General features: G+C 34.8%; 4 protein-coding genes across 4 annotated transcripts; 3 read left to right on the top strand and 1 right to left on the bottom strand.

The window, feature by feature from the left end:
• Positions 1 to 706: 706 nt before the first annotated feature.
• On the top strand, positions 707 to 5,950 carry LOC133680790 (serine/threonine-protein kinase PBS1-like). The gene is made up of 5 exons (XM_062103783.1): positions 707 to 1,296; positions 1,848 to 2,056; positions 3,118 to 3,307; positions 4,567 to 4,958; positions 5,078 to 5,950. The coding sequence occupies exons 1-5, from the start codon at positions 1,176 to 1,178 to the stop codon at positions 5,552 to 5,554; spliced, it is 1,389 nt and encodes a 462-aa protein (XP_061959767.1). The 5' UTR covers positions 707 to 1,175; the 3' UTR covers positions 5,555 to 5,950.
• Positions 5,951 to 6,548: 598 nt separating this feature from the next.
• On the bottom strand, positions 6,549 to 8,989 carry LOC133704671 (bidirectional sugar transporter SWEET15-like). The gene is made up of 6 exons (XM_062129584.1): positions 8,738 to 8,989; positions 7,887 to 7,923; positions 7,576 to 7,786; positions 7,310 to 7,471; positions 7,102 to 7,221; positions 6,549 to 6,993 (listed from the first exon to the last, which is right to left on the bottom strand). Exons 1-6 carry the CDS (start codon positions 8,787 to 8,789, stop codon positions 6,727 to 6,729), a joined length of 849 nt encoding a protein of 282 aa, XP_061985568.1. The 5' UTR covers positions 8,790 to 8,989; the 3' UTR covers positions 6,549 to 6,726.
• Positions 8,990 to 12,175: 3,186 nt separating this feature from the next.
• Positions 12,176 to 14,131, top strand: LOC133681099 (delta(3,5)-Delta(2,4)-dienoyl-CoA isomerase, peroxisomal). The gene is made up of 2 exons (XM_062104197.1): positions 12,176 to 12,975; positions 13,752 to 14,131. Exons 1-2 carry the CDS (start codon positions 12,345 to 12,347, stop codon positions 13,940 to 13,942), a joined length of 822 nt encoding a protein of 273 aa, XP_061960181.1. The 5' UTR covers positions 12,176 to 12,344; the 3' UTR covers positions 13,943 to 14,131.
• An 8,671-nt stretch (positions 14,132 to 22,802) lies between these two features.
• LOC133697921 (glycerophosphodiester phosphodiesterase GDPD1, chloroplastic-like) lies at positions 22,803 to 25,718 on the top strand. The gene is made up of 8 exons (XM_062120754.1): positions 22,803 to 22,982; positions 23,089 to 23,285; positions 23,964 to 24,023; positions 24,124 to 24,204; positions 24,285 to 24,485; positions 24,581 to 24,676; positions 24,822 to 25,018; positions 25,131 to 25,718. The coding sequence occupies exons 1-8, from the start codon at positions 22,883 to 22,885 to the stop codon at positions 25,363 to 25,365; spliced, it is 1,167 nt and encodes a 388-aa protein (XP_061976738.1). The 5' UTR covers positions 22,803 to 22,882; the 3' UTR covers positions 25,366 to 25,718.
• Positions 25,719 to 27,261: the final 1,543 nt, after the last annotated feature.

The following is a 27,261-nucleotide window of genomic DNA, read 5'->3' as shown; positions in this document are numbered from 1 at the left end:
TAAACCCGACTTGAACTAATAAGATGACATGTAATTTGGGTGACCCAACACCTATTCTAGGCCAAGTTTTAATAAAAATAAAAATGGAATTGACTTGATTAAAATTTAAGTCGACCCGATATCTAGATAATCCATAAAAAATTCAATCAAAACCTATTAATTTGTTTCTATTTTTTAAAATAATTTTATTTTTATATTTTATAAACTAAAAAAATCAAGTTAACAAGAACAACCCACGTAACGTATAATCAACCTCCGAATTGGATTTAAAAACTATGGGTAAAAAATTGTTCAAGTCCCTGAGGACGTGCAGGCAAGGGGTGCAAGTTTGATCATGTACCTAACTACAAGGAAAAAAAGTCCCGTTACGAATGACTTCCCGACCTGCAAAAGAAAACAATGGAATTAAATCTTCTTGTTTCCTCCGTCAGTCCCGCCATTTGACCTTTTTTAATTAATTCTCCCGTCAGTTCACACCGTTTACTTTATGATCTTGTAATGAAAAACCAAAGGCAACATAAGACGGTAACAAAAATTTCTCTGCTTAAGCGGTGAGAATATCCAGACTCACACACTATACATAAAAAAATAAATAAAAAGAAATTGTAAAATTTAACAGCGGTCAAAGACAGGCAAGAGAGGGGTAGAGTGTAGAGAGAGATGCTGTCATACCCTCTCTGTCTCTCTATAAAGTTGGGACGTATACAGTTAGTTGTTAGTGTAGACAAAAGCCGGCTTCTGTCTTCTTACATTCTATGCTCTCTCTCTCTCTCTCTCACTGCCAACAATCCCCCCTCTCGCTCTCCTCACCAGCAAGAAATGACACGCACCCAAGAAAAGGTTTTTTCTTTTTGGTTCTTGATAAAGTAAAGTCTCTTCATATTCTCTCTCTGTTATTGCTATTGGTGTTTCTTCAACTTCTCGATTCCTTTACTTTGTCGTTTTGACTCATCGGATAGAGATAGAGAAGTTAATATTATCCTGACCATTATAATTCCATTCCATGATTCTTTTGACGGGATTTGTGTGAAATATTATATCTAAGGGGAAAAGAAGAAGAAGAAGAAGAAGAAGAAGGCAAATGTTTTTTAGAGTAATGAAGCTCTGATTTGAGTTTTGGATTGCACCTGTAAGCTTAAGGATTTGTGAAACGCTTTGTTATTGGATTTCTGGAGATGGGCTGTTTTCCTTGTTTTGATTCAAGGGAAGAAGAGGAGCTGAATCGAGAGAAACAATCTGATGATCTGAAGCAAACTTTGCCTACTGTTCCTTCTAACATCTCCAAGTTGTCTTCTGGTTAGTTTTTGTTTTATTATTTTTTGTTAATAATCAATTTCTTTGCTTTTTATGAATTAGTTGTTTCTTCATATTTGTCATTGCTTGATCTGATCTGGTTACTTTCTGATTTTGTAATGTTTGTGGATATCACATCAATAACACTTGCTTTGCCTTTTCTTTTTTCCTATTTTATTACGAGTACTTGATGATGAAATTCTAGAATGATAGACTTAAGAATTAAGATTGGTTCTGGTGGACCCCACTGGATTGTCATGCAGCTTGTAAAGAGTTTTTCATTCTTTGGTGAAATATTCGAGCATTCGGGTTGGATCTGATCGGTGATTAGAAGGTTGGAGATATTGGGGGTATTAGTAACTTAATTCAATTATCAATTTGTCTCTTTGGAACCATCATTTATTGGAGGTTCAATTCATGACCATTGCTATGCAACTGTTCTATTGATCTCACTGAATTTGAGGACTGAAATTCTTAATCTTATAGTGCCTGGTTGAAAGTAAATGAATTTTTTTTTTATCCATCTGAGTTCTTTGTTTTGATGGAATTTACAGGATCTGACAGGCTCAGACCAAGAAGCAACGGAGGACAATCCAAAAGGCAATTGCCAAGTCCAAAGGATGCACCTGGTGTCAATATAGCTGCTCAAATTTTTGCTTTTCGTGAACTTGCAGCTGCAACCAAGAATTTTATGCCGGAGTGTTTCTTAGGTGAAGGGGGATTCGGACGTGTATATAAAGGGTGTCTTGAGAGCACTGGTCAGGTAAATTCTTCTTCTTTTTCTCCCCCATCTGATTAACAGACCTATAAGCACTGATTTTAGACCACCTATTTTTTGTCAATGAATTATCGTGCTTGAAATAATGAGAGGGATGAAGTAAAACAACACAAAGATCCCCAGGATCCTAAGAAAATGTATTTAAATTCGATACAAGACTGATTCCAAACTTAAATACTATTTGCAATCACTTGAAAGTAAATTAAAGCCACTGAACAACTGGATACAGCAGAAAAAAAGACTACAAAATCAGTCACTGCTAAGAGGTATATGGTCAATTTACTATTTGCAGTTCTGAAGGCAAAATGTAACCGAGATATATTTTCTTTTGTTATGGGTTTATTATCACAGGATACCTATCCGACCTACTTCATTCACAGTTTAGCACAAGAAATCGATTCTTAATTGTTTTCTCCTTTACTTTTCAACTTAGATGAGGATAGAAATATCAAGTTATGAGGACCTGTCTTTGTTTATTACAGTCCCTTAATTGGGTGACAAGGATTAAAGCTTTGTTACATCACCATTAGATCAGCATGGTTGTTAAACTCTTTGCAGTGATATTAGAACCTTGTAGTTCTTGACGATCTCATATGTACACACTAATCAATCCATCTCTGGTAACCTTGACTCTGAAGTTTGTGGAATCAATTTTTATATCTATATGGAGCCATTGATATGCTAATATTCTAATGAGTCATTGATGGTATCCTTTTTAATTTTAGGCCAGTTAAACAACACTTATTCCTTAAGTTTTTCTTTGTTGTTCAACTGACATCGAATCCATTCCCGGCTGCTGTTGTTGCTTGAAATTGATAATTTTTCTAGGGAAAGCAGCAGATGGGATTGATTTTGGCAACAAATAGTTTTGCTCTTTCTGTGAAGCTTAAATTTATGATGCCTTAGTGAAAGTCTGGTGGGTTTCTGGTCAGAAGTTTTTTGAAATTCCCATTATACGTTGATGGACTAACACGAGGGCGTCAGCTTTGGAGAGTGGTGGACATGGTTGGGTTTTTTAATTTCTACTCACTTCCTGTTTTTCACAGGTTGTTGCTATCAAACAATTGGATAGGAATGGCCTCCAGGGTAATAGGGAATTTCTAGTGGAGGTTCTCATGCTGAGCCTTTTACATCATCCAAACCTCGTGAACCTGATTGGCTATTGTGCTGATGGGGATCAGCGGCTCCTTGTCTATGAATTTATGCCCCTGGGATCATTGGAAGATCACCTTCACGGTAACATTCCTTGCATTTCTAAATCTTCAATGTTAATTTTTGTATCATTTCTCTCTCATTTATTTGTATTATCAAGGTCCCTAGCTCCTCTGAAGTTACTATCAGTGTTAAACCCAATGATTGAACTTTCAAAATAAAATTACTGTACAATGCTGAGTCATCAAAGTGATAAATATTCCAAAGAAAAATTTCAAAGATAGGACCAGCTATGAAGCATCATGACCTATGCCATAGAGAAGCTAAAAGGTATGCTTTTTAATTTGAGGTTGGTTAAAGCAAAGACAAGAGCATGGTCATGTCAGGTTATTGGAGAATCTAGTAGGGACATCCCTGATGACTTATTAAACCAATGAGCTTTCTCCACTGATTATGGTTAGAGGAGGTATCATGATCTCTCTTTCTCCTCCCGTTTCCTTGTAGGTGATACTGATTTTCTTTAATAAAAAACTCAGTGGTGGGTAGAAATCGTGATGCATGTTCTCTTGTCTTTCTATCTCTTCATTTTGTTTAGCTCATCTTTAACAGCATTGAAACATTCCATTAACATTGTTGGATTTATTCTGGTTTCTGAGGTGGATTTGATTGTCATTGAGATCATAGCATAGCCGGTGAAAGTGGAATATCTTTCATCATAAAACTAGCATTTGCTCAGAGTAAACTTTTGTTCAAATAAGTTAGTTTAGTTGTACAAGGTTGTTCTGATTTCTGAGGTAATGCACTAAATAAATATCAGAGTCTATATTTCATTTTCTTAATTGAGGAGTTTATTTTTGAGATATTAGAAGCAGAATTTACTGCTTAGTGATACTCATTGGCTTATCATTCAGATAGATTGACCGTCCACATTAATATTTATGGACTCTCAATTCTTTGGTTGGTTTCTTTGAATGACAGCTTCAAATATCAAAGATTGTGTCTGTTGCAATTTGAATAATTTGGAATGGGAAAGTAAAATTTATAAGGGACATGATGGTCACATCATCAAATAAGGAGGCAGATGTTGATATATGAACACAGTAGGCTATTGAAATGTCAAATATGCGCACATGCACAGAAGCACTAAAAGGAAAATGACGTTTCATGCTTGAGATTTTAGGATAGTGTTGATTGAAGTTAATGCTTGGTGTGTGCACTACAATTCTTGAGTTGCTTTTCACTGAACATATTTCATATTTTTTGACAATTAAATTACACATTATTAAGAGGAAATAATGGCTATTTATTTTATTTAACTCACTGGTTGATGGATCCTTCTGCAGATCTTCCACCTGAGAAGGAACCACTAGATTGGAACACAAGAATGAAGATAGCGGCTGGTGCAGCCAAAGGTTTGGAATACCTGCATGATAAAGCAAACCCTCCTGTTATTTATCGGGATTTTAAGTCATCCAACATTTTACTGGAAGAAGGATTTCATCCAAAGCTTTCTGATTTTGGGCTTGCAAAGCTTGGCCCCACTGGGGACAAGTCACATGTTTCCACCAGGGTTATGGGCACTTATGGTTACTGTGCTCCTGAGTATGCCATGACAGGACAATTGACTGTAAAATCTGACGTCTACAGTTTTGGGGTAGTGTTCTTAGAGCTGATAACTGGTCGTAAAGCAATTGACAGCACTCAACCACACGGAGAACAGAACCTTGTCGCATGGGTAATTAACTTTGACCATTCTGCAGTTTAGCCCATTCTCTATGGTCTTTTTGTCTGTACATTTTTCCTATGCTCATGTGATAATTGTGTGTTGATGGAGGAACTTTTACCATTATGCAGGCACGTCCATTATTCAATGATCGCAGGAAATTCTCAAAATTGGCAGATCCACGACTGCAGGGACGTTATCCAATGAGAGGACTTTACCAGGCTCTAGCTGTGGCATCCATGTGCATCCAGGAGCAGGCTGCTGCGCGTCCTCTCATTGGGGATGTGGTCACCGCACTTTCTTATTTAGCAAACCAGGCTTATGAACCTAATGGTCACGGCCACAGAGGTTCAGGGGACAGGGATGAAAAAAGACAGAGAGATGAGAGAGGTGGACAGTTATCAAGGAATGAGGAAGGTGGAGGATCGGGACGCAGATGGGACTTGGATGGGTCCGAGAAAGAGGACTCACCAAGAGAAACTGCTAAGATGTTAAACAGGGATTTAGATAGAGAACGAGCAGTTGCTGAGGCCAAGATGTGGGGAGAAAATTGGAGAGAGAAACAACGCCAAAATGCTCAAGGAAGTTTTGATGGCAGTAATGGATAGTACACAAAAATATTATAATGATGCCTGGCATCATATTTCCTTGCTGTCTAGTTTCCTGCACTTCAGTCGCCATCACCGAGTGAAGAAGAAACATTGGAAATTTAAGCTTTGCTTTGCTGCTTGTAAGGGATTTGGTGCCAGTTAGTGTTCTTTATGTTGAAACATAGAACAAGAAGATGATAACGAAGAAAAGCATAATCTGAGAGTGTACATTATCATCTAGGAGAGCAAGAAAAGAACAAGACGTATTCAAAAAATTTTGAGAGTTAAGACGTCTAGGTCATGTTCTTCTTGCTCTTGTAGGTTCCTTCCAAGCATAAACATTTCAGCTGTCTGTACTCTGTAGTCTTCTTCGACGACATTTTACCGACCAATGAAAGTAATTTTATCAACTAATTGATGTGGTAATCTCGTGATGCATTCTTTCACACATAATTTACCAGAGCACAAAACAATCTTTGCATTTAAAATATTTCTTGTCAAGGTGAAAAAGACTCGATGCAACCATTTAACAGAGTAAATCCCCTTCCCCTGTCAATGACCACTTACCATCTTTCCCAGAGCTGCTATTTATTGGAATATGACTTGGAAATGTACAAGTTTTATACATACCCTGGTCCCAGGTGTACCATGTTTTATCAGTATGGAAGTGCCTGTTATGTAGCTTTAGATGATAGGAAAGTTCATTTCATTGAAGAGAGATCAAAAGGAGGAAGCCATGCCAATAACGAAACGGAACTCACGAACCTTCTACACGTGGCCCTCTGGTGGAAGTGTTTTATATGGCAACCAGGATTTCACATGGCCTGCCCAAAATCAAGGGTCAATCAGAGAAGACCGCATGAAATTGGGCTCACAAGATGCTGCAAGCTAGCTAGGCCACGCATCTATTTTAATAAAGAGAAGCCTAATTTAAGCTATATGGTCTGTTTTACCCAGTGTTCCCAAGTAAGCTCACTAACGTGTAAACCAAAAAAAAAAAAAACAAACAAAATTAACATTTTGTACTGCTTTTGATTCATTCATCTCTTATATCAAGAGGGAAGCAGACACATCTCACTCATACAGAGTGTACAGCATGAAATTAATGCAACTGGTAGGGGATCAATGGCATAGCATGATCATCAGTGAGGAAGATTGTAACAAGGTCATAATAAATAAATACAGGTAGCTCAAACTGCACATTCACTTGATTGGAGGTCATCGTGGGAAGCTTCCATGCTTTTCTCATTCTCTTTAGACTCCTCTGTTCGGTCATGCTCCGCTGCACTCACATCAGGTTGAGCATCAACTGGATAAACTTCAGAAGCCCCTAATGTGCCTAGTATGACAATGCTCTTCAAGTTTTCAGCTGGTATCTTCTTTTTCTCTGCATTTCTGTAGATTCCATACAGCAGCATCTGAAGTAACCCCAAGACGAAGCCCAAGATGTTCGGAAGCTGCGAATTCACAAGGAAACAAAGAGATTAATTTAACGGCCGAGCTTAAATGAAATAGGTGGATTTCTTTTAATTATTTTTCGGAAGTATTGCATGGAAATCACTTACAGCAACACACATGTCCTTGATGAAAAGGCCATAGGCAAACCATATGACAGCGCTCAACGTAAGGAAAAATGACAAGGTGAACGGCATGAACTCAACGCTCTTTGTTCGAATGATTTGTTTCTACAAAAAAACAAGTAAATGATAGGTGAAAACATGAAGCTGGCTAAAATTATGAAGTTGTAGTTCAGTACTCAGAAGTCAAACTCACCACAATGTTTAAGGGTGCTGCAAAAACGCATACAGAGAAGGCAACACAAAGCCAACCAAGAGCCTTGACACGAGTTGAACCACTTGCAAGAAAATGTGTAAGGAGAAGGATCAACGAGAACAACCCCATGTTCATAGAAAGAAGCAATTTGATTGTTGAGACCTGCATCCCAAAACTCAATTCATATCATTAAAATGGATTGTTGATATTCCAAGTTAAATCTTGAGTAAAGCAGTGGTAGCAATTGATAAATCATGCATATATACCCTGCTCTCTCTTGTTGCATAAGCGATATAAATGGCAATGTATATAGTCTCTATGACACATCCAAATGAGTTGATGGTGACAAGAAGAATTGCATCGTTTTTGAGCATTGCATAGTAGAGCCAAAGCATAGAACTAAACAATGCCACGAGATAAGGCAAGGATTGGAAATCTTCTGTTGATTTTTTCCTTAAAATCCTGATAAATGTTGGCCTGTAAGAAAAAACAGCTATTTAATATTTTCTTTCGTTGGATTTTCATAATCAAGAACAACAAGCGAAGAAACACAAACTCATGCACAATATGTACTTACACTGGAGCCAGGTACACCATGAATGAGATGATGTTACCTGTCATCATGCATAAAAGAATTTTACCGATTAGTCAGCTAGTCATCCATAAAAATTAACAACAACATGGAGCAACATCTTGATGATCAGAGAAAGAATGGGTGAACAAAACTAGGATTGACAATAAGATTTTTCTTGTTTTCTTTCTTTGTCCTTGTTTTTCTTCTAAATTCTTTATAAGGTGTCAGGGTAAGATCTCTAACATATGATCGCTTTCCCCTTAATTATTTTTAGCAAAGGCTAATTTCAGGAAAGGAAAGGAAAGGAAAGGAAAGGAAAGGAGTACAGGTAGAACAATCTTACTTTTTTAGGTTACAAAACAAATAATATATACTCGAATAACGAGGAAGGTAGATCGTGATTTTATTATCGAGTTCACATACATTAACTATTAGAAGAATTAAGGATCTATTGGCATTATTACTAGCAAAGCAAATAACTATCTGGAAACCAACAACTACAAGTACATTGAATTAGGACAACTAATTGACATCTTAGCCATATTACTTAATTAGCATTATAATTGCGTGACAAAACGTTGAAGAAGAAGAAGAAGATGTGAGTAGATTGCAAATCTAGAAGTTAGCTAGCTAACTGTTGACAATACCATGAACCTAAAGGAGATTAACTACTGAGAGGATGCTAAAGATAAACGTTTTGCAAGTATCGATCATGTAAAGGGAGGAAGAAAAGGGAGGAAGTTGTGCTTCCTACAGCTAGCTTTCTTTCTGTATATTTGTATGCATTGATTTTCAAGCTAAACTCTTTAAATTTTTCCTCATTAATGAAAAGAAAAGGATGGTGCATAATATACCGAGGATGCCGAATGTAAATGCCAAGGGATGCTGCATGTTCATCACTGCCATGATCTGAACTAATTCCTCCTCAATAAATTAGCACCAAACTAGAACCTCTCTATATGTGGAAACTGAGAAACAGAAGAAGCAGAGGGCCTCAAGCAAATGAAGGATCCCTTGCTTTCTGTGTCTAAGAATCACTCGCTACCTAAAGCTCCCCCTTCTCTCAATGATCTCATGCAAACAACTGGAGCTAGAGGATGGCAAGCCAAGGTTTTGAGCACCCTTTATATACACACAAAAAATTCACACTGTTGATTTACATGTGAAAAACTATACAGGAGAGTGTGCGTATTGAACTCATTCTTGTTGCATGACAAGTGGAGAATTAGTAGGTGGCGTAGCCCAAGTTCATTTTACACAATCACCTTTCCTTTTCCCACGTACCCTCCTCCTCGCGTGCTTACATTTCGGACCCAATATTTAATGAGCATGCATACAATAATTTTTTATTCTTAAGAACACCACCTTTTACAGAGAAAAGTTTCACTCCTTGGTTATAATTGTTGATTTGGCTCTAATTAATCAACAGTAGAATTTACTTAATCATGAATTCTATGACATTTAATTAGATGCACTAGCAATGGTCTTTGTGGAGGATCATACATTGCACGCACCCTGGCAGAGAGTGGGATGGATTAGTGAAGAATGTGTCGAGGCTCTTACGTTACTAACATACAGCGAAGCTATCCCCTAATACAAAGCTTAATTCACGTGACTTCTCCATAGCTCTTCTTTTCTTTTTAGCCGTTTCGATCTCTCCTCTTACAAATCTTCTCCTCTCCTCTTCTTGAATCCTCTCAAACGAAAACAAAAGGAAAAAGAAAAAAACCAAACACGCATTAACACGTCAGCTTAAGTTACAGTATTTCTGTTTTTTGTTTGATAGCCAGCAGTGTGGTGTGTGCATGCATATGCATGTTTTATGTAAGCATTTAGGCTTATAATAAACGCCGTGTTATGGAGGGGATCTTGCTATATTCTCCTCCAAGCCATCTGTTTTTGCAGTTATACAAGGAGAAAGCAGATGACAAAATACATGACCTTGCTATTTCATAAAACAACAAATGATTAATTTTCTGCTGTTCTCTCTTTGCTGTTATTCTTTCTAGGGTTAGCATTTATTTCAGGAATATGCTACGTTTGTATTTAGCTGTACTTCATTTAGCTAATTTATTTATTTGGCAGCTAATTTGTAGTTCTTGTCAAGGCTGAATTTACCAACTGCTAACTAACAAATGGCTTGAATTTCTTCGCTTGCCTATCAGTTTCTTTAAAAGGGTACTGTTATTAATTAATTATTTCCATAAAAGATCTTGAGGTTAAAAGCTTAGTCCAAATCATATATATATATATATATATATATATATATATATATACAGAGTGCTAGCTTAACTGATCACACCCCACTAAATACAAATATAACTGTTTAATTATTGCTAGTAATTTAGCTATTCGTGTTCACCAAGTACTGGAAATCTTCTTTTTAATAAAGAGAGAGGGAAACATTTAAAATTGAATCAACGGAGTTCGCTTGTTCGACATCATGTTGAGTAATGTTTTGTAAAAGTAATTTTTAAATAAGTTTTTTCAGATTGTTTTTTATTTTTAAAATCTTCAAAAAAATAAATAAAAACCCATCAATTCCGAGGTAAACAAACTTTCAAAAAAGGCAGGTGAAAAGGCGATCATATCTTATCCTTCGTTTGCTTTTTATTTGAATGAAAAGATATGTATATATAGTGTCATATTGTCTTTCTAGGCAAACAGCTACTGTTCTTCCGATTTCAATGATTAAAGGGACATGATTGAATAAGAGAATTAATAATAAACGTAAGGATTCAAATCAATGCTATATAGCAGACAGCAGGAAGAATAAAAAATCAAGGCAAGCAACGAAACTAAATCTGGGGCTGACATATGTTACATGAAATATCAAATACTGTCAGCTAAGCATGTGATATGATCATACGCGTGGCATAATTGATTGCTATATATGTTGATGACTTGAAGACATCTATCCCTCTCGTATAATAATTGAAGGTGAACAGCAGGTAAAGGCAGAGTTGCTAGAGAATGTGATCTCGGTAACAACCTTCAAGTTTCAGTCAAAGACAAGTACCTGAGATACTGCCGATGTCTTTTGAGTGTCCACATTTTCTTTATTTTCATCCGTTGGTTTCAGACAGAACACAGCACCATTATTGGATTTTGGAATGGTGATAAGGTGGTGGTGGGGTGAGTTAACATGTACGATATGGGACAATGTAAGCTTTCGATCCCTTTGTTTCTGCGGTTGTAAAATGTTCTTCGTAAAAGGTTCTTTTTTTTTAATTTTTTATATTATTTTGATGTAATGATATAAAAAAATTTATTTTATAAAAAAATCTGCTATAAACTAGAAAAAATAAGATGACGTTTACTGGATTAATTTAATAAAGCTAAATGAAGATACATACCTTTTGTTTCTGGAGATAAAAAGCTGAATTCCCAAACTTTAGAACTCTTATCTACTCTTCATCAGCTTATAAAAATTCTGGTGACGTGGAGATTACTTGATTACGTGCAATCTCAAGATAAATCTTCAATATATACATGTCTGCACAACAACATTTGATCAAACTCATTTCATAATTGGCACGTCATCCTTTTTTCTTTACTTTTAATCTTGATTTAATGCCCCTCTTGAGGTCATCGACTGCATCAATCATGACCGAATTAAGGAATTTTAATATTTTGCTTAACAAAAACCATTGATTAATCTCAATCTCCGCTTCTATGCAAGAAATTAAATGTCGTACACAACTCTTCTAATGAAACATCAACGCCTTATCTCTCAAGAACTTAATCAAGCACGAGCGAATTAAGGAAAGGTTTTTTGTTTATACCGAAACCACTAATTAATTTCAATCTCATCCATATAAAATATCATTGTGCACAACTCTTCTAATCAATCACCAACCGCATTTTAAAAACAATTTCTTTTTAATTCTTTATTATCTCTCAAATTGATTCAAATTTGTATATAAATTTTTTATAATTACGGACACTATTTTAATTATAGGACCTGAAAATATTATAGACTAATTTAATATTAAATCAAGACTTTAAGTATGATATATCAACTCTTTTAATTCTGATGATTTTTTTAGTTTGGTTTGATTTTTTTTTTATGTTTGCTTTTTTATTTTTGTAATTCTTTTTTTTTTCTTTCGTATTTCTTATTGTTAGCTATCTTATCGCTTTTAATATATCAACTTCTTCTAAAAAAAAAAAAATCACCAACCGCATTAATTCTCAATTATTGATCAGCAAAATTATTGGTTAAATACCAAATGAGATATATAATAAATTTGGGGATCCTGGTCAAAGATATTTCTTGGTGTGGTGGTTTGCACTGTGAAGTGTGAACGTAGAATCTGGCTACCTGAGCTCGACTTCTTTTCTTTTTAACATGAACATTAGAAACGTCGTCGTTTAGCTTAGGCCTTCTTTCTTTCTCTCCTAAAAGTTTTCTATCATTTTCTTGAAATTACTTTCTCACAACCCAAACAAAAGCCAGAAATGGAGCACTACAAAACTCTCCATGTATTCCAAAAATACCCAAACTCAGGTGTTTTCCAATTAAATCTCAACCGTACATCTCAGCGAAACGCCTTATCGCGTGATTTCTTCACTGAATTCCCGATTGCTCTCCAATCCCTCGACCAAAACCCTAACGCGTCCGTCATCGTCCTCTCCGGAACCGGCGACCATTTCTGCTCCGGTATCGACATAAAAACCCTAAACTCCATCGCCAACGATTCCGGCGATCGCGGACGATCCGGAGAGAGGCTACGGCGAGACATTAAGTTCCTGCAGGACGCGATCACGGCGATCGAGCGGTGCAGGAAGCCTGTGATCGCTGCGATAAAAGGAGCGTGTATCGGTGGCGGCATCGATATTGTGACAGCTTGTGACATTCGGTATTGTAGTGAAGATGCTTTTTTTTCGGTGAAGGAAGTTGATTTGGGGTTAACGGCTGATTTAGGGACGTTACAGAGGTTGCCGGGGATTGTTGGATTTGGTAATGCAATGGAATTGGCTTTGACTGGTCGGAGGTTCTCGGGTCAGGAAGCCAAGGAGTTTGGTTTGGTTTCTCAGGTTTTTGGATCTAACGAGGAATTGGATGAGGGTGTGAAAATCATCGCCGAGGGTAAGTTGGTCTTATCCTTTGTTGGTTTTAGCTCTTACCGTTATTTGTAGGTCTAAAATTTAGACAATTGTGTGGATTAGGGCATATGTTTCATGCTTGCATATGGTGGGATAGTTTGAACAATTTTCTAGGGGAAGTCTAGATAGAATGCGTATGTGTTGAGCATAGGTGCAATCCTGATTATCATCAGGAAAATTAGTTTTGAATTAAATTGCAAAGATGGCTGTTGCATTGGAGCAAAACCCCATATCTTCATTATCAAATTAAATGAATTTTTTTACAATTTGTTGATCTATGATGAATGATGATGTAATATATGCATTGAAGTTATCAAGTGAACATGATGAAACAATGTGTTTCTCTGTATGAGGTGGTTGGGCTATGTGAAAGCCGTAGCTCAGTTTGTATGAGACTTGAATACTAGAAATTTTGTTGTTTTGGGTATGTGTATGTTTGCATTAGGATGTTGGCTAATGCAGGTTTTGTTTAAGTACGATTTTTGTTTGGTGCTGATATGATGTTTACCAATTTCTCTCTCTTGCATTAGCGAACATAACTACACTCTGCATTTTGGTATCTTGTGATGTTTTTTTAGTAAGTTGAGGCGTTGTGGGAAATGTGGTAGCTGCCTCATAAATTATTGATTTTGGCTGGCTGTAGTAGTTATTGTTATTGTTAGCATATTACATGGTAACTGCGTCAGCAAATTTCACTTTCAAAGTTTTTAGAACCATACAATTGCTGAAGATGATGTGTTGTGAGGGTGATTTTAACAGGGATTGCAGCAAAGTCGCCTCTTGCTGTCACTGGGACAAAAGCCGTTCTATTAAGAAGTCGCGAATCCAGTTTGGAACAGGGATTGGATTATGTAGCGACTTGGAACTCTTCAATGCTGGTGTCTGATGATCTCATGGAGGCAGTCTCAGCACATTTACAGAAAAGAAAACCCGCCTTTTCGAAGCTTTGATCTTGTATTCATGGATTGGACTACGTACTCTGCATTTTTCAATGATGATATCTACTAATATAATAACTTGATGTATTATTCATCAACGCCACATGATGCATCATTTGTCGACCTTGCAACTGGATAAATACGTTGTTTCTCAACAGTTATGAATGCAAATGGAAGTCCAATGGACTCTTATTAATAAAAGCTCGCATTTGGAACTGTCAAAATTCCAAATATCAGTTGAACGAGAACGAGAAGTGTCGATAAAAAATAGACAAAATGGAACTCTAATTCTAGTGTTGGCTGCAAAAAATGAAAGAAAATCAGAATTCAATGGATGGCTAATCTTGGCTATCTAAACTTGGGATCGTTGTTGCATGGCTGTAGCATAGGGAATTAAGGACCATGTGACCTCATTTAGCTACTAACAGATGAAATCTTAGTTGGGTTTAATTACTCTACTGTAGTTTTAATGCGGGGGCTGGGTGTCCAGCTCTTGTAGTTTGTGCAGTTCTGTTCTGTTCTCTTCGAAATAACTCGACTGTTTTCCAGAGGTTGCACGCAGCAAACTCTATCCCTAGTCACTCCTCCCGGGTTTGAACTTCAGAAATCTTTGTAGGAATCCCATGTCTTATCAGCTAGAGCATCCCCTTCCTCCTATTTGTTTTTAGCATATTCCTCCCTCTGTGAAAGCACTGTGATTTTATCTCGAATGTCGAATGTTTGAATTTTAAGTTGGAGCTCAAAGCTGTGAAACATGATCAGGCTTACTTTGAGCATTCGAAGGTTTAATTGGTTTGATTTCCTTACATTTCTATTCATTAACCGTCAAGTATTCTAGTCAAAAGTTTGATCTGATTTGCTTTCTTCAGAAAACAATTTCGTTGCTTTTGGGAAATTCCTATCCATAATCTGACCAGTTTGGTTTGATTTACCTCCAAACTCAAGCAAAATTTGGGGCGTGTATGAACTTGATTTCATCAGGAAGTTTTCATTTCAGGAAAAGGCCAGAGGCCTAGATTGCTAGACCTAAAGCCCAACCACAGCTTGATAGACATTGATGTCATGACCAATGACTTATTACTATTGTTGCCGTTGTTGTTTATCAGAATAAGTATTGGTTGGTGGTTACCCATTCTTCGTGATAAAGACAATTAGACCGAACAGATTTAAGATTGAGAGTGAGTCTAGGAATACAATAAGTATCGGGAAGAGAGGTGTTTAATTTGAAATTGTTCCAATATGTGTTACAGTCATGAGAGAACCATTGGTAGTTTGAATTGATGGAGTATAACTATCATGACGTTTGGTAGGAAAAAGAGTGGAACCAGGTGTTATGTGACTGCAACAGGCAGAGTCAAAAAACCAAGATGAATTATCTTGTGTGACTGATAGAGAGGGTGGATTACCAAAATAAACAGGGACTTGTTTGAGAATTTGTTCTATCTTAGAAGCAGAGAATTTCTCAATGGGAGCAGTGGATGATGAACCTTTAGTTGTAGTGGCAGTGACTCTAGAAGAAGTACCATGTGATGTGTATTGTTGGGAATATCTGTTGGGATTTTGAAAACAATCACGTTGAAGATGACCGGGAGCTTCCTTATGACAAAATCGACAAACTCGAATCGGGCATTCCAAGAGAATGTGTCCTGGTTTCTTACAGTAATTGCAAATTTTCTTAGAAGATCTATATGATTGATCTTTGTTATTGGACTGAGGTCCTTTGACAGTGGTAAAGGCAACATTTATAGGAGTTGGTTTGCGAGGGGCAAGATGAGTTTCTTCTGAGAGAAGTTCAGTAATAGCTTGATCCAGAGTAGGTAAGGGACTGCGATGAAGAAGAGACGCATGAACATGCTCAAAATCATTAGTGAGGGACATGAGAAAAAGAACCAAGTGTTAACGATCTCGATAGTCAGAAAACTTTTCAGCACTAGTGACATCTATAAATTCTGGTGTGCGGAAGCTAGCGAGTTCATCCCAAACATAGTGCATTTCAGATAGGAAATTGTAGATAGATTGTCCAGGTTGTTGTTGCATGCGATGTAGAGTGCTAAGAAGATGGTATTGATGAGATAGATTTGCAGTAATTTAATGTTTTTCTAAAAACCCCACGAAGTGATTTGGTAGTGTTGAATCTACCAAACTAGAGACTGATGAAGTGAGCACATGTGCTGCGAATCCAGATGATGATTTTATGGTTGTTTTTATCTCAGTTCTCAAGACGATCTATGTATTTGGTGTTGTCTTCCTCATTTATCTTCTCTGGTTCAGTGATATCTCCAGTTACATAGCACTGAAGTTACATAGCGCTAAGATAAAGAGAGAGAGTGAGAGACAATACAAAGAAAAGAAAATTGTATTGAATGTTGTGTTTTGTTTACAAGAGAGTGCACTGTATTTGCAGCCTAGACAAATGGGTGGCTTTTCTTCTGTAACCAATCTGGGATAGATATATTTATTATGTAGACTGAGAGAATGTTTCTCTTCCTAGCCAACATGGGACACATTATATACATTAACATGTTAAGATAAAGAGAGAGAGAAGGAGAGACAATAAAATTAAAAAGAGAGAGAGAGAATTGTATTGAATGTTGTATTTTGTTCACAAGAGAGTGCAATATATTTTATAACCTAGACAAAGTGGTGAGTTTTCTTCTCTAACCAATGTGGGATACACTATATACATTAAGAGCACCTCTAAATAAAAAAAATAAGTGGTAAAAACTAAATTCTAAAAGTTTTAGAAAGATATGTCTCAGTAAAAACATCAATAATTTAATAAGCAAATATAACTGAGAATAATCTAATAGTCTCACAAGTAATATGGTGTTATATAAAGTGATAATCAATCTTAATATGTTTTGTGTGTTCATAAAATATATTATTATTATAAGTAATTTAAATAGCAATTTGATTATCGTAATTAAGTGACACCCATGTCTTAAAGTGGCCAACAAAGCCAAAAAAGTTCTTAAATTATTTCAACAATTGCACACTACTTAATTTCTATGCTGGATCGAGCAACAACTGTTTGCTTTTTGTTGTGTCCAAAAAATAAGAGAATAAACAATAGCTAGCGGTGAATCTATGATCAATAAAATCACATGTCCACTCAGCATCTCAAGTGACGAGTGAGCATTGAAATGGAGACCATGAATCAGTGTCCTTTTAATGTACCTGAGATAATGCAAAGCACAACTGCATAATGGGGTGTACTAGGAGCATAGAGAAATTGACTACGTATTTGGTGTATCCATTATTTTTCCCACTCAAATGTTTGATGCTTGCCTGCTGTCCGTGCGGGAATATATCCAGGTAAATGCAACTTGCTTGTTGTCCACCGTAGAAAAAACTCAATTCCATGAGCTCAACGAAGAATTCAATTCCAGCCATGATGAATCTTGCATAAAAGATTTTCTACATACATGAATTAGAAAGCTGGTGCTTTTCCACTTACATCGAGGATATTTTAAGGTAATTTCAGTAGTCTCAAACTCCCCCAGATGTCTTTGGATCCGTCAGAGCGTAGTTTGGACGGAATGGTCCAAATGTTAGCCATAAATCTTCCTGGGCAAAGATAAATCTTCAGGGAAAAAGCAAGGCGGGAGACAATTAATGATATCTTGTTATCTGTATTTACATATCTATCTCACGTTAAACACTTAATCAATCCAGAGATTTAGTCATGAAAATGACAGTTAAACTGAGATTTCTAATTCCCTTTTGACTCCCAATTGTTTTTAGTGTTCGAACAGAACCAAGAATAAATATAATAGGCAGATGTAAATCTCATTAATCCCAACAACGAGAAGGAATCCAAACAAGGGCAATCATAAATAAGAAACACAACATCTTCAGTATTTTGGATTTTAGCTGACTGAGCATAATTTATCAAATCATAAAAGATTATGGGCGGCGACGGTGGAGATAGTGATAATATTAAAGGAATGAAAGGAAAGCTGATGATAATAACTTAAGCAGTGAAAAGACTATTCAACTTACCGAGATAAATTCTTAATTTTTTTTATTTTTAATTGGATTTCTGTTAGAATTTTTATTTTTGTGGGATATTCAGCCCCGTAATTTATTTAAGATTAATTTTATAAAAGTAAAATCTAAACTTGAAAAGCAAACCACATCTTTATCCAGGAACCATAAAATTATAAAATAAAATCCAAACTTTAAATCTATACATAAAATAATAGAAATCCCCCATGATTTATGAAGTAAAAATCCATGAATTGCATTGAAAAACAAAATCACAACTACACTAAAAAAAAACCAGGTGGAGGTGGGTTGAGGGATGCTCAGTCTCTTGTCTGGGAACAGAGCCAAGCTAGCAAATGCGACGTGCTTGTTGTCCACCATACAAAAAAACTCAACTCCACGAAAAGTCTCATCAAGATCAATTCCACCGCTACGGAGCATGCGTGAACATTTTATTTGCACGTGACGAAAAAGCCTAGTGCTTTTCCACTCATATGCCGTGTTTCTTGAGATTGATTAGCTTTTGCTTCAATGAATTTGAATTATTTATTAAAACGCCGTCTGTTTTGTTTTTTCCATTAAAATGAAGTGAAGTGACACATTGCTAATGGCTTGCAGCTATGCAAAACGATGTACACGCATCCAACACCATGGTAGGCTTCAAGCTTACTTTAGCTCAAAGCCGTCCATCGTGGGTGGTGAAATCACGCTTTCTTTGACATTTTCTGCAAAATTTATCCATTAAAGCAAATTCCCTGAATTATGAACTACAAAGGGTAAATTTATATTATGCTTCAAAACCTATCTCCAAGTACAGTTCATGGAGGTAAGAAAGCACCCAAATACGGTAATAACAAGCTTTTGACCTCAGTTCCTCCTCCCTTTTCTTTTCTATTGGAAGATATGATCTTACACTGCCCAAAATCTAAAAAATAATAAATAAAAATTCACAGCTAGTTTGCTATTTGGGCATGTGGAATTCTCAGCCCAGCACATACCTCGGTCTGTCCCAGCGTGCCTTTCTATGTATTTTTTTTCCATGAGCCACGCACACAATTTTCTACTACACGCACAAACAACTCTTCATATTATGTAGAACAAGTATTATTTTTAAGGTTGTTAATTTCGTTTTGTTAGTATTTTGTTTTAGAATGATAAATTTGGGTTCCAAAATATTTCAATGTTTCATTTGATCTTGTATTGCATGTTTGTGTGTGTATAATTCAAAATATTGTCTAAAAAAATTATAATTCAAATATAAAAATAAATTAACTTTAAATTATACAATACAAACATGATATCAACCATCTAAATATAATTTTAATATTTCTAAATAGTTAAGATTCAATACTAATTAGAACATAAACTTAAAGTAATTAAACACAGATAAAATATTAAAATATTAAAAAAATAAAAAAATAAAAGGTCTTAATACAAAATAAGCAAAAACCAAACATCATTGTCATACTTTTATCCTTAATGAACTTTAATAATCACTACTTTTCTACCATTTTTGTTTGTTTATTTCATTGAAATAAATTCACATTTATAGGCAATTCATGATAAGAAACTGAAAGCGGATAATACTGATGACGATGACACCAAAATGGCTCAAATGGTTTGCTCCCTTGAAAACTGTGTGTGTGCAGTGCATGGTCTGCGGAAGTCAAAGGTTAGATTTAGGATCCAGAAAAGATGTGATTTTGGTTCAGGTTCTTCTTGATGCCAGAGGACGCAAAAGAATTCTGATATAATAGTGGCTAGGCAACCTCTGTTAGGTGTTGCTTTTAGAGGATTTTTGTTTATGGGTAAAATCCAATCCAGTATGTGTGTGTGTGTGTATATATATATATATATATATATATATATATATATATACACATTACTTTTAACGTACGTATGAATTAGAGCTTAATCCTTCTAGCACTAGTTAAATGTGTTAAGCTCATGAATTGGGAGGCTGAAACTGCACTTTAAATTTCAATTGCAAATGGAAATGCCATATTTCCGAATTCAAATCATTTGACGGTATGAATTGAGGGCTGATCTGCAGTTTTACTGTCTGAAGGGTTGGAGTTGCATGTTTTGTGCTATGAAAATTCTGCTAGCAAGTGCCATTCCGGCTGATATCAAAATAAAACTGAAAATCTTTTTAATAATATTATTTAACACTAATATTTTTATTAATGGTATAAATAACATAATATCGTACCAATAAGCCACCATGCATGATTAAGAACTTGTTTGACAGTATGGTTGTGGATGTTTTTTAAATAACTTTTCGTGCTAAAATGCATGTCAATAATATTTTTTTTATTTTTAAAAAATTATTTTTAATATCAGCACATCAAAACGATCCAAAATGTACAAATCATATTAAATTTTAGCAAATAAAATTTAAAATTTTTTGGGAACATGGGTTGAACCGTGTTTCCAAATATGCTTCGAGTACATCAATTTCTCGCTAATAATACACCTCTTTCTTCATTATAAGATTTCAAGATTTTATATATACACTCTCAATCATCAAGGAGCTTCACTTAGACGTTTTAAGTTAGGTGTGACAACGACATACATTAACGTTTTAATCATAAAAAATCAGTCATGTCATTATTCTAGGGTATAAAAATTGTTCATGTCATTCTAGATCATCAACGTAAGCCATGATGTTATAATTCTAGACCCTAGACTTTAATTTTCTCTTCATGTATTTATTTTCACACACACTACACTTGTCTTACATTTTCTAACTTAAACGTTAAAGGATATCTTATTCCAAATAGAAACTTGTTTTTTAAGGTAAATTTCTAGTCTTTCGATCAAGTCTATTAAATATCAGTCTAGTCACTCCATTAATCTAACTAGGACATAATCATGAAAAGTTCATATTCTATCTAATTTTTTTTCTTTTACTAGTTCATCATGATTATACAACTTATTATTATTTTTTTTACAAAATAATATCATCAGTTCACTGGAAAAGAAAAGGCAACAATAACCATAACTTGGTACGCACAATTTAGCCCCAGAAACACCTCATTGTCTATTTGGATACTCCAAATCTCGATTGGAAACAGAAATTAACAATAAAAAAAAAAAGAGGAACCCATTACCAAATGATCGAGGGGGCACATGGGAAGAAAAGAACAAAGAACTGTACTTGACGATAGATGGAAAAAGCTATAGCATCCTATTCTCTGTATGCATTTTGATTCACCAAGTATATATATATATATATATACTGTTAATTTCTTTCTGCCCTTTGTAATTGTTCGTGCATCACTAGGAATCCAACCGCACAAAAACTTTTACCTTTTCGTACAAAGGGGAAAACAAAGTAAAAATTAGATGAGCAACTCCTGGGGTAGGGATGCTAGTTTTTGCTCTAAAACTTCTAATTCGATGCTTTATTTGATAATTAGAATAAATAATCACGGGTCCAATAAATTTTCAGCTTTCAATCGGTAAAAATGATCTGAGCCCATTCTTTAAATCTCATTATGTATTTTAATTAAATAGTCAAATAAATATCATATACTGCTATAATATATCTGGAAACAAGATCTCAAATCACTTTAAATATTAATTGAAAGTAAAATGATGTATGCACAGTTTCTTTTTGTAATTGAATGCGTTTTAAAAATATATTTTATTTAAAAATACATCGAATTAATATTTTTCATAGCTAGTATTTTTTATAGTTTTGATTAGTTGATGTTAAAAATAAAAAATTATTTTAATTTATTTTTAAATAAAAATACTTTTTAAAATATCACGCACCAACATACTAAACACATAATTAAATGTGAAATCAGGGTATATAATCTCTAATAATAGGCAATAAAAATGCACTGTTTCTTTTTTTCATTACATGAATTTTATTCGTTACTAAAAATTAAAACAGATATGGAATGGCAAACCGAATTAAGAATATACAAGTGAAAAACCACATTTATAATGACATTATATGTCATAAAAATTCATTAAAGATCATTTAGTTTATAATAAAACTAGTTATTTGAATCGCGCTTGTTAGATTCATTAAAAAATATACAAGCTTTTCAAATATATTTTTTAAATTAATTATAAATAAAAAATGCCTATACATGTATTTATTTAAATATATCAAGAATTATTTGTTTCGATAAAGGCAAAACACAAAGTTTCAATAAAATGAAGGAAAAAGATTTACGTAGCTGATTGAAATTTTTTTAATAAAGTAAATTAAAGATTAACCGAGTTGGGTGGAGCTAGGTTACTGAAGATTCTTGCATTGGATCTCTCTACAACAATCTCGAAGATGAAGGCAGGCAGAGCATTTCTAGTGTTTAGCTATTTCTACTTTCTCGTGTGATTAGAAAATGATGTCGTGATAGGCATGCGAAGGACCTTCTTCTTTTTTGTCTGTGTGGGCGACCCTTGCCTGCCTGCCTGCCTGGATCTAGTTATTCTCAAAATGGAAGAATTCAAGCCACGGATAAACGTAAACTCATAATTAGCTGCATCAAGAACTGCAAAGGGGAACCAAATATAGAAGTTTTATCTGAAACAGAAAGACTGAACTGGAGGAATGGATATGGGCAAAAATTAATAAGAGCCTAATAAATGAGGTGTTCATGACGAACATCTGTGCCTCAAGTTAAATTAGGACAACGCAGACAATGAGATAAACGAATAAAGCACCGCAGTTTCCTAAGGAAGGACCAAAATTAACCTTCTCTATATGGAATATTCTATCCAATCTCTGGAGCCTTCCCTTTCAGCATTAAGAATATGCTTTTCCTTTAATAAACCAAAAAAAAAAAAAAGATTTCTCTCTTCTTTTTTATTTTATTTGTTTTTGCATGTGTAGCCCTTTAAATACCACCTCCATATCTTGCGTACATACATACCTCAAGCACCCCTGTGTGTTAGAAACAAACCTCACAATCCCTTTTGTGTCCGCTCTTTCACTCTTGAAGAGGAATGGCTCTAAAAGCTGCTCATGTCTCCGATGTTCCAAAACTTGATCAAGTCCAAGAAAATGCAGCATTGGCCCTCTGTTCTTCCCGATTGATCACTCAATGTAAGTAACTCTTGATCAATCACCACCTTGCATTCTTGATCTATATTCTTTTCTTTCTTAAGAAGAAAAAGCATGAGTTTCTTTTCCTTGTTTAATCGATGATCAGGTGTGAATATTGAGGGAAGTGATGACACCAAGCGAGGATTTAAATTCGGAAAATTTGTGGTGATGGGACATAGAGGGAGTGGAATGAACATGTTACAATCTTGTGATCGGAGAATGAAATCCATCAAAGAGAATTCAATTCTCTCCTTCATTTCTGCTTCCAAGTTACCTCTGGATTTCATTGAATTCGACGTTCAGGTAAAAGATTAATCAAAATTGTTCATCTTCTTCTCTTTATAACCAACTTTGTTGGTATATCATTGTTATCACATGCATGAATATCTGGGAGGGACAACCAACAAAATAAGAAAAAGTTGTCAGGTTTCTTCTGTCTCCATTCGCCTCAAAACTGACGCAGCTTTTCATCAACTTGTTTTCTTGTTGTCACGTCTGTGGTCGGGTTTGCTGGCCTGGTTCATTGGATTTTGTCTCTTCTTTCTTGTCCGTTTTAGTATGATGTCTGTCTAAAATTACACGTCGTTGGTTGCGTTTTGGTGATCTAGAATGCGGCTTCCTCACTTTTGTCCAGGTCCATCTAAAGGATTTATGGCCGAGAATCGTCATGGGCTTTTGTGAATGCTTACCCATTTTTACTACATTCTCTTTTCACTCATTCAATCCAAGAAATTTTGTCCACACTTGAGATGAAATTTTGTCCCCACAAGACCTCTATCTCAAAGCCCCAAGACCCTTTTTTTCATGTTGATTTTCTGTTTGTGCTTGACTGTAAAATTTAGAATCTCAATTGAGGGTACTGATTAGTTTCCTTCTGTTGGTTTGTTTTGCCTTCTCTTGATTTTACTATTAGTGAGCGAAGATCCTTTTAAAAGGAACTGTAAACAAAAAAAAAACTATATACCACCATATTTGTTGTAGGTGACCAAAGATGACTGTCCAGTCATTTTCCATGACAACTTCATCCTCACTGAACATAAGGTTAGTCCTTTTTAACCCTAGTTCTCTTCCCATTGTTTTAGTCATTATAACTGAGCTGTTCAAAACTGATTATTTATCTGTGTTGGCTATTGTTTTTCAGGGAGAACTTATTGAGAAGAGAGTTACTGACCTCACTTTAGATGAATTCCGTTCATATGGACCCCAAGATGAAGTTGGCAGTGTATGAATCATTTCAGGCCTTGAACCTTGTTTTTAAGGATGATGTATATTAACAGGCACTAAATTGTTATAAAATTACAGGAGGGGAAGTCCTTATTTAAGAAAACAAAAGATGGGAGAATCTTTGAATGGAAAGTTGAAGAAGATGCTCCTTTTTGTGCACTGCAAGAGGTTTTCCAGAGAGTCGATGATACCATGGGCTTTAATGTTGAATTGAAGTTTGATGATAACATAATCTATAAAGAGGAAGAACTAAAACATATTCTTCAAGTAATTTTACAGGTATTTACTCCTGCTTGTCTCAGCTTTTCGTTGTTTAGTAAATTTGATCTTCGCAATTAGTAATGGCTAACGTGCACTAAAATTTCATGAGCAAGGTGGTGTTTGAGCATGCCAAGGAGAGACCTGTAATGTTCTCAAGTTTTCAACCTGATGCAGCTCTGTTGATGAGGAAATTGCAGAGTACCTACCCTGTAAGATTGCTTTCTCATTGGTGTTTTCACTAAGCTAATTCGATCTAGGACATTTGACGTCTGTATATAATTTCTTTCCTTGGGTTCAAAATGAGTCTTGGTTGTTCGAATGATCTTGATGGTCTTTACTAATGTTGTAATCCAGGTATTTTTCCTAACTAATGGAGGTTCAGAAATATACACGGATGTGAGAAGGAATTCCTTGGATGAGGCCATTAAGGTTTGCACAGAGGGTGGCCTCCAAGGAATAGTATCCGAAGTCAAAGCTGTCTTTAGAAATCCAGGAGCAGTAACAAGAATTAAAGAATCTAAGCTTTCCCTGATTACCTATGGCCAATTGAAGTAAGAATTGCCTACTTTACATTCTTTCAAAGTAGTAATATATTCCCTAAATTTTGAACCAAAAGTTTTTCATCGATTTTAGTTTATCTTAAAAATATTTGCATATTTGCAGTAATGTGCCAGAGGTGGTACACATGCAACACTTGATGGGCATTGAAGGAGTGATTGTTGACCTAGTTCACGAGATCACAGAGGCAGTCTCCCATTTTGTAGACTCTGCCAAAGATAGTGAAGAATCGGGCTTGTTTGCGGAGGAAGGGAAGATCCAAGTGAAAACAAAGCCTCGATTTTCAAGTGAAGAGCTCTCATTTCTGATGAAGCTGATATCTGAATTTATCCAGTCTTGAAAAGGGTTACATCTGCCAGTATAGTTTAATTCCCATAGCATCAAACAACTTTGGTCTTGGAAAGGATGTGCCCTTCCCTTCCTTCTCCATGTCTTAGCGTGTACATTATTATATCCCTTTCATCTCATGCATCATTTGTAACTTGTAGGTACAAATCAATCACCATCTTTAGCAGCCCTTTCCATGCTAGAAGCTGTTGGTTAGACTATAGTTGTTTGGAAAGCTTTGAAGTTAAACCACTTCAAGCTTTTATGTAAAATTGAAATGCATGTTACTACCATAGTTATGAAAATCTTCTTGTAATTTGTCGGTAACAGCAGAATTGATCGCAAGAATTTTGTTCTTCTTTTTAATCCTAGTTCAATAATCGGATTCTCTCTCAAAACAATGTAGTGTTTTTTGGTATAAAGTAAGAGGCTAAACGCTAAGAACATGAAACTACATGGGAAGCTTGACGGCCTATAGCAACACCTACAATATGTCGGTACAAAAGATTCGATATTCTTATGTATGAGAAGTTTTAGAAATTTAAATATTATCTTTATAATTTGTTTCTTTATTTAGTTTAGGAATTCCTATATTAACTATAATTTATTCTTGAGATTTTTTCCTCTTTAAATATTAGGGTTCAGATCTTAATATAAATAAGGTTTTGGCTTGTATTCTCATATGAATAAAATTAAATATTTTAATGTTTTCTCATTGTTGTAAATTTGCTTGCTCTTTTAAAAGTTTTGATATTGGTAAGAGTTTTGAATCATAACAAATATTGTGGATTTTTTAGGGTTTTAACTAGTAACAAATATTGTTATTATTCGTTTCTCTGCTACATCAGACAATATTAAATTTAATAATTCCTAGTAGATTTTATCATGTATTGTCAAATCATAATGGTTAGAGATCATAATAAACGAGTTCATTATGGAAGACCAACTGAAAAGATGTTTTTTGAGATGCAAAAACAATTTTTTGAAATTAATTATTGTATTTGTAATTTTATTTTATTTTTTTAGTTTAGAGATCCCTATATTAACTATAATTTTTTCAAGGGATTTTTTCCTCTAAAGATTAGGATTTAGACCTAGGATTGTTTGGCTTATATTTTTACCACCCATGAATGAATAAAATTAAATATTTTAGTGTCTTCTCATTATTATAAGTTTGTTTGGTCTTTAAGAATTTTAACTCGTAACACTTTGTTATTTGTTTTTCCGACTACATCACATTTTTACTAGTGAAGAATTAAAATAATTAACAAAAATCTAAAAGGTGTGGTGAAAAACATTATTCTCTCATACAAAACAATGTGAATTGGAACAATGTTTTTCTTTTTTCTTCATTTTAGTTTTTTTTTATGGTTTTTTTTTTAATTTCATCATTCGATATTATATTGATCAGGACTTTGGAATTTGTGATTTGTTTCAATTTATTTTTTTCTATGGTTATCAAGGTCTAAAAAATATCTGAACATCAAGTTAGTACTCGATTTCACAAAAAAAAATATCAATTTTAGTGTTTGAAAAATAAGGAGATCAAAATTGAAACAAAGAAAAATGACAGCCCTTTTGATTTTATTTTTTTAAAATATTGTGTCAACTCCAGTCCTCAATTGTTTTGATTTTGGTCATCAAATTTATTTTTTTTTGATCTCATCCTTCATAAGCTATTCCACTTTATTTTCTGTCAATGTTTTTTTTTAATCATATTATTAAATCAACCGAGCTTATATAACGTAATAAAGTGAATAATTCATGTCTCAAATCTTTCTTGCTTTTAAAAAAATATTAGCATTGTCCCAATATTTTTTTTACATTAAAATCTTTGAATCGATTCATAACATAGCATGAGCATCAATCTAGTAATAACTAATTGTTGGGCTTTAAGGTTGAGAAAGAA

The sequence above is a fragment of the Populus nigra genome, chromosome 1 (genome assembly GCF_951802175.1).
Source record: "Populus nigra chromosome 1, ddPopNigr1.1, whole genome shotgun sequence".
Lineage (NCBI taxonomy): Eukaryota > Viridiplantae > Streptophyta > Magnoliopsida > Malpighiales > Salicaceae > Populus > Populus nigra.
The sequence above is the reverse complement of the archived record's forward strand: the minus strand, read 5'-3'. Positions and strand labels throughout refer to the sequence as shown.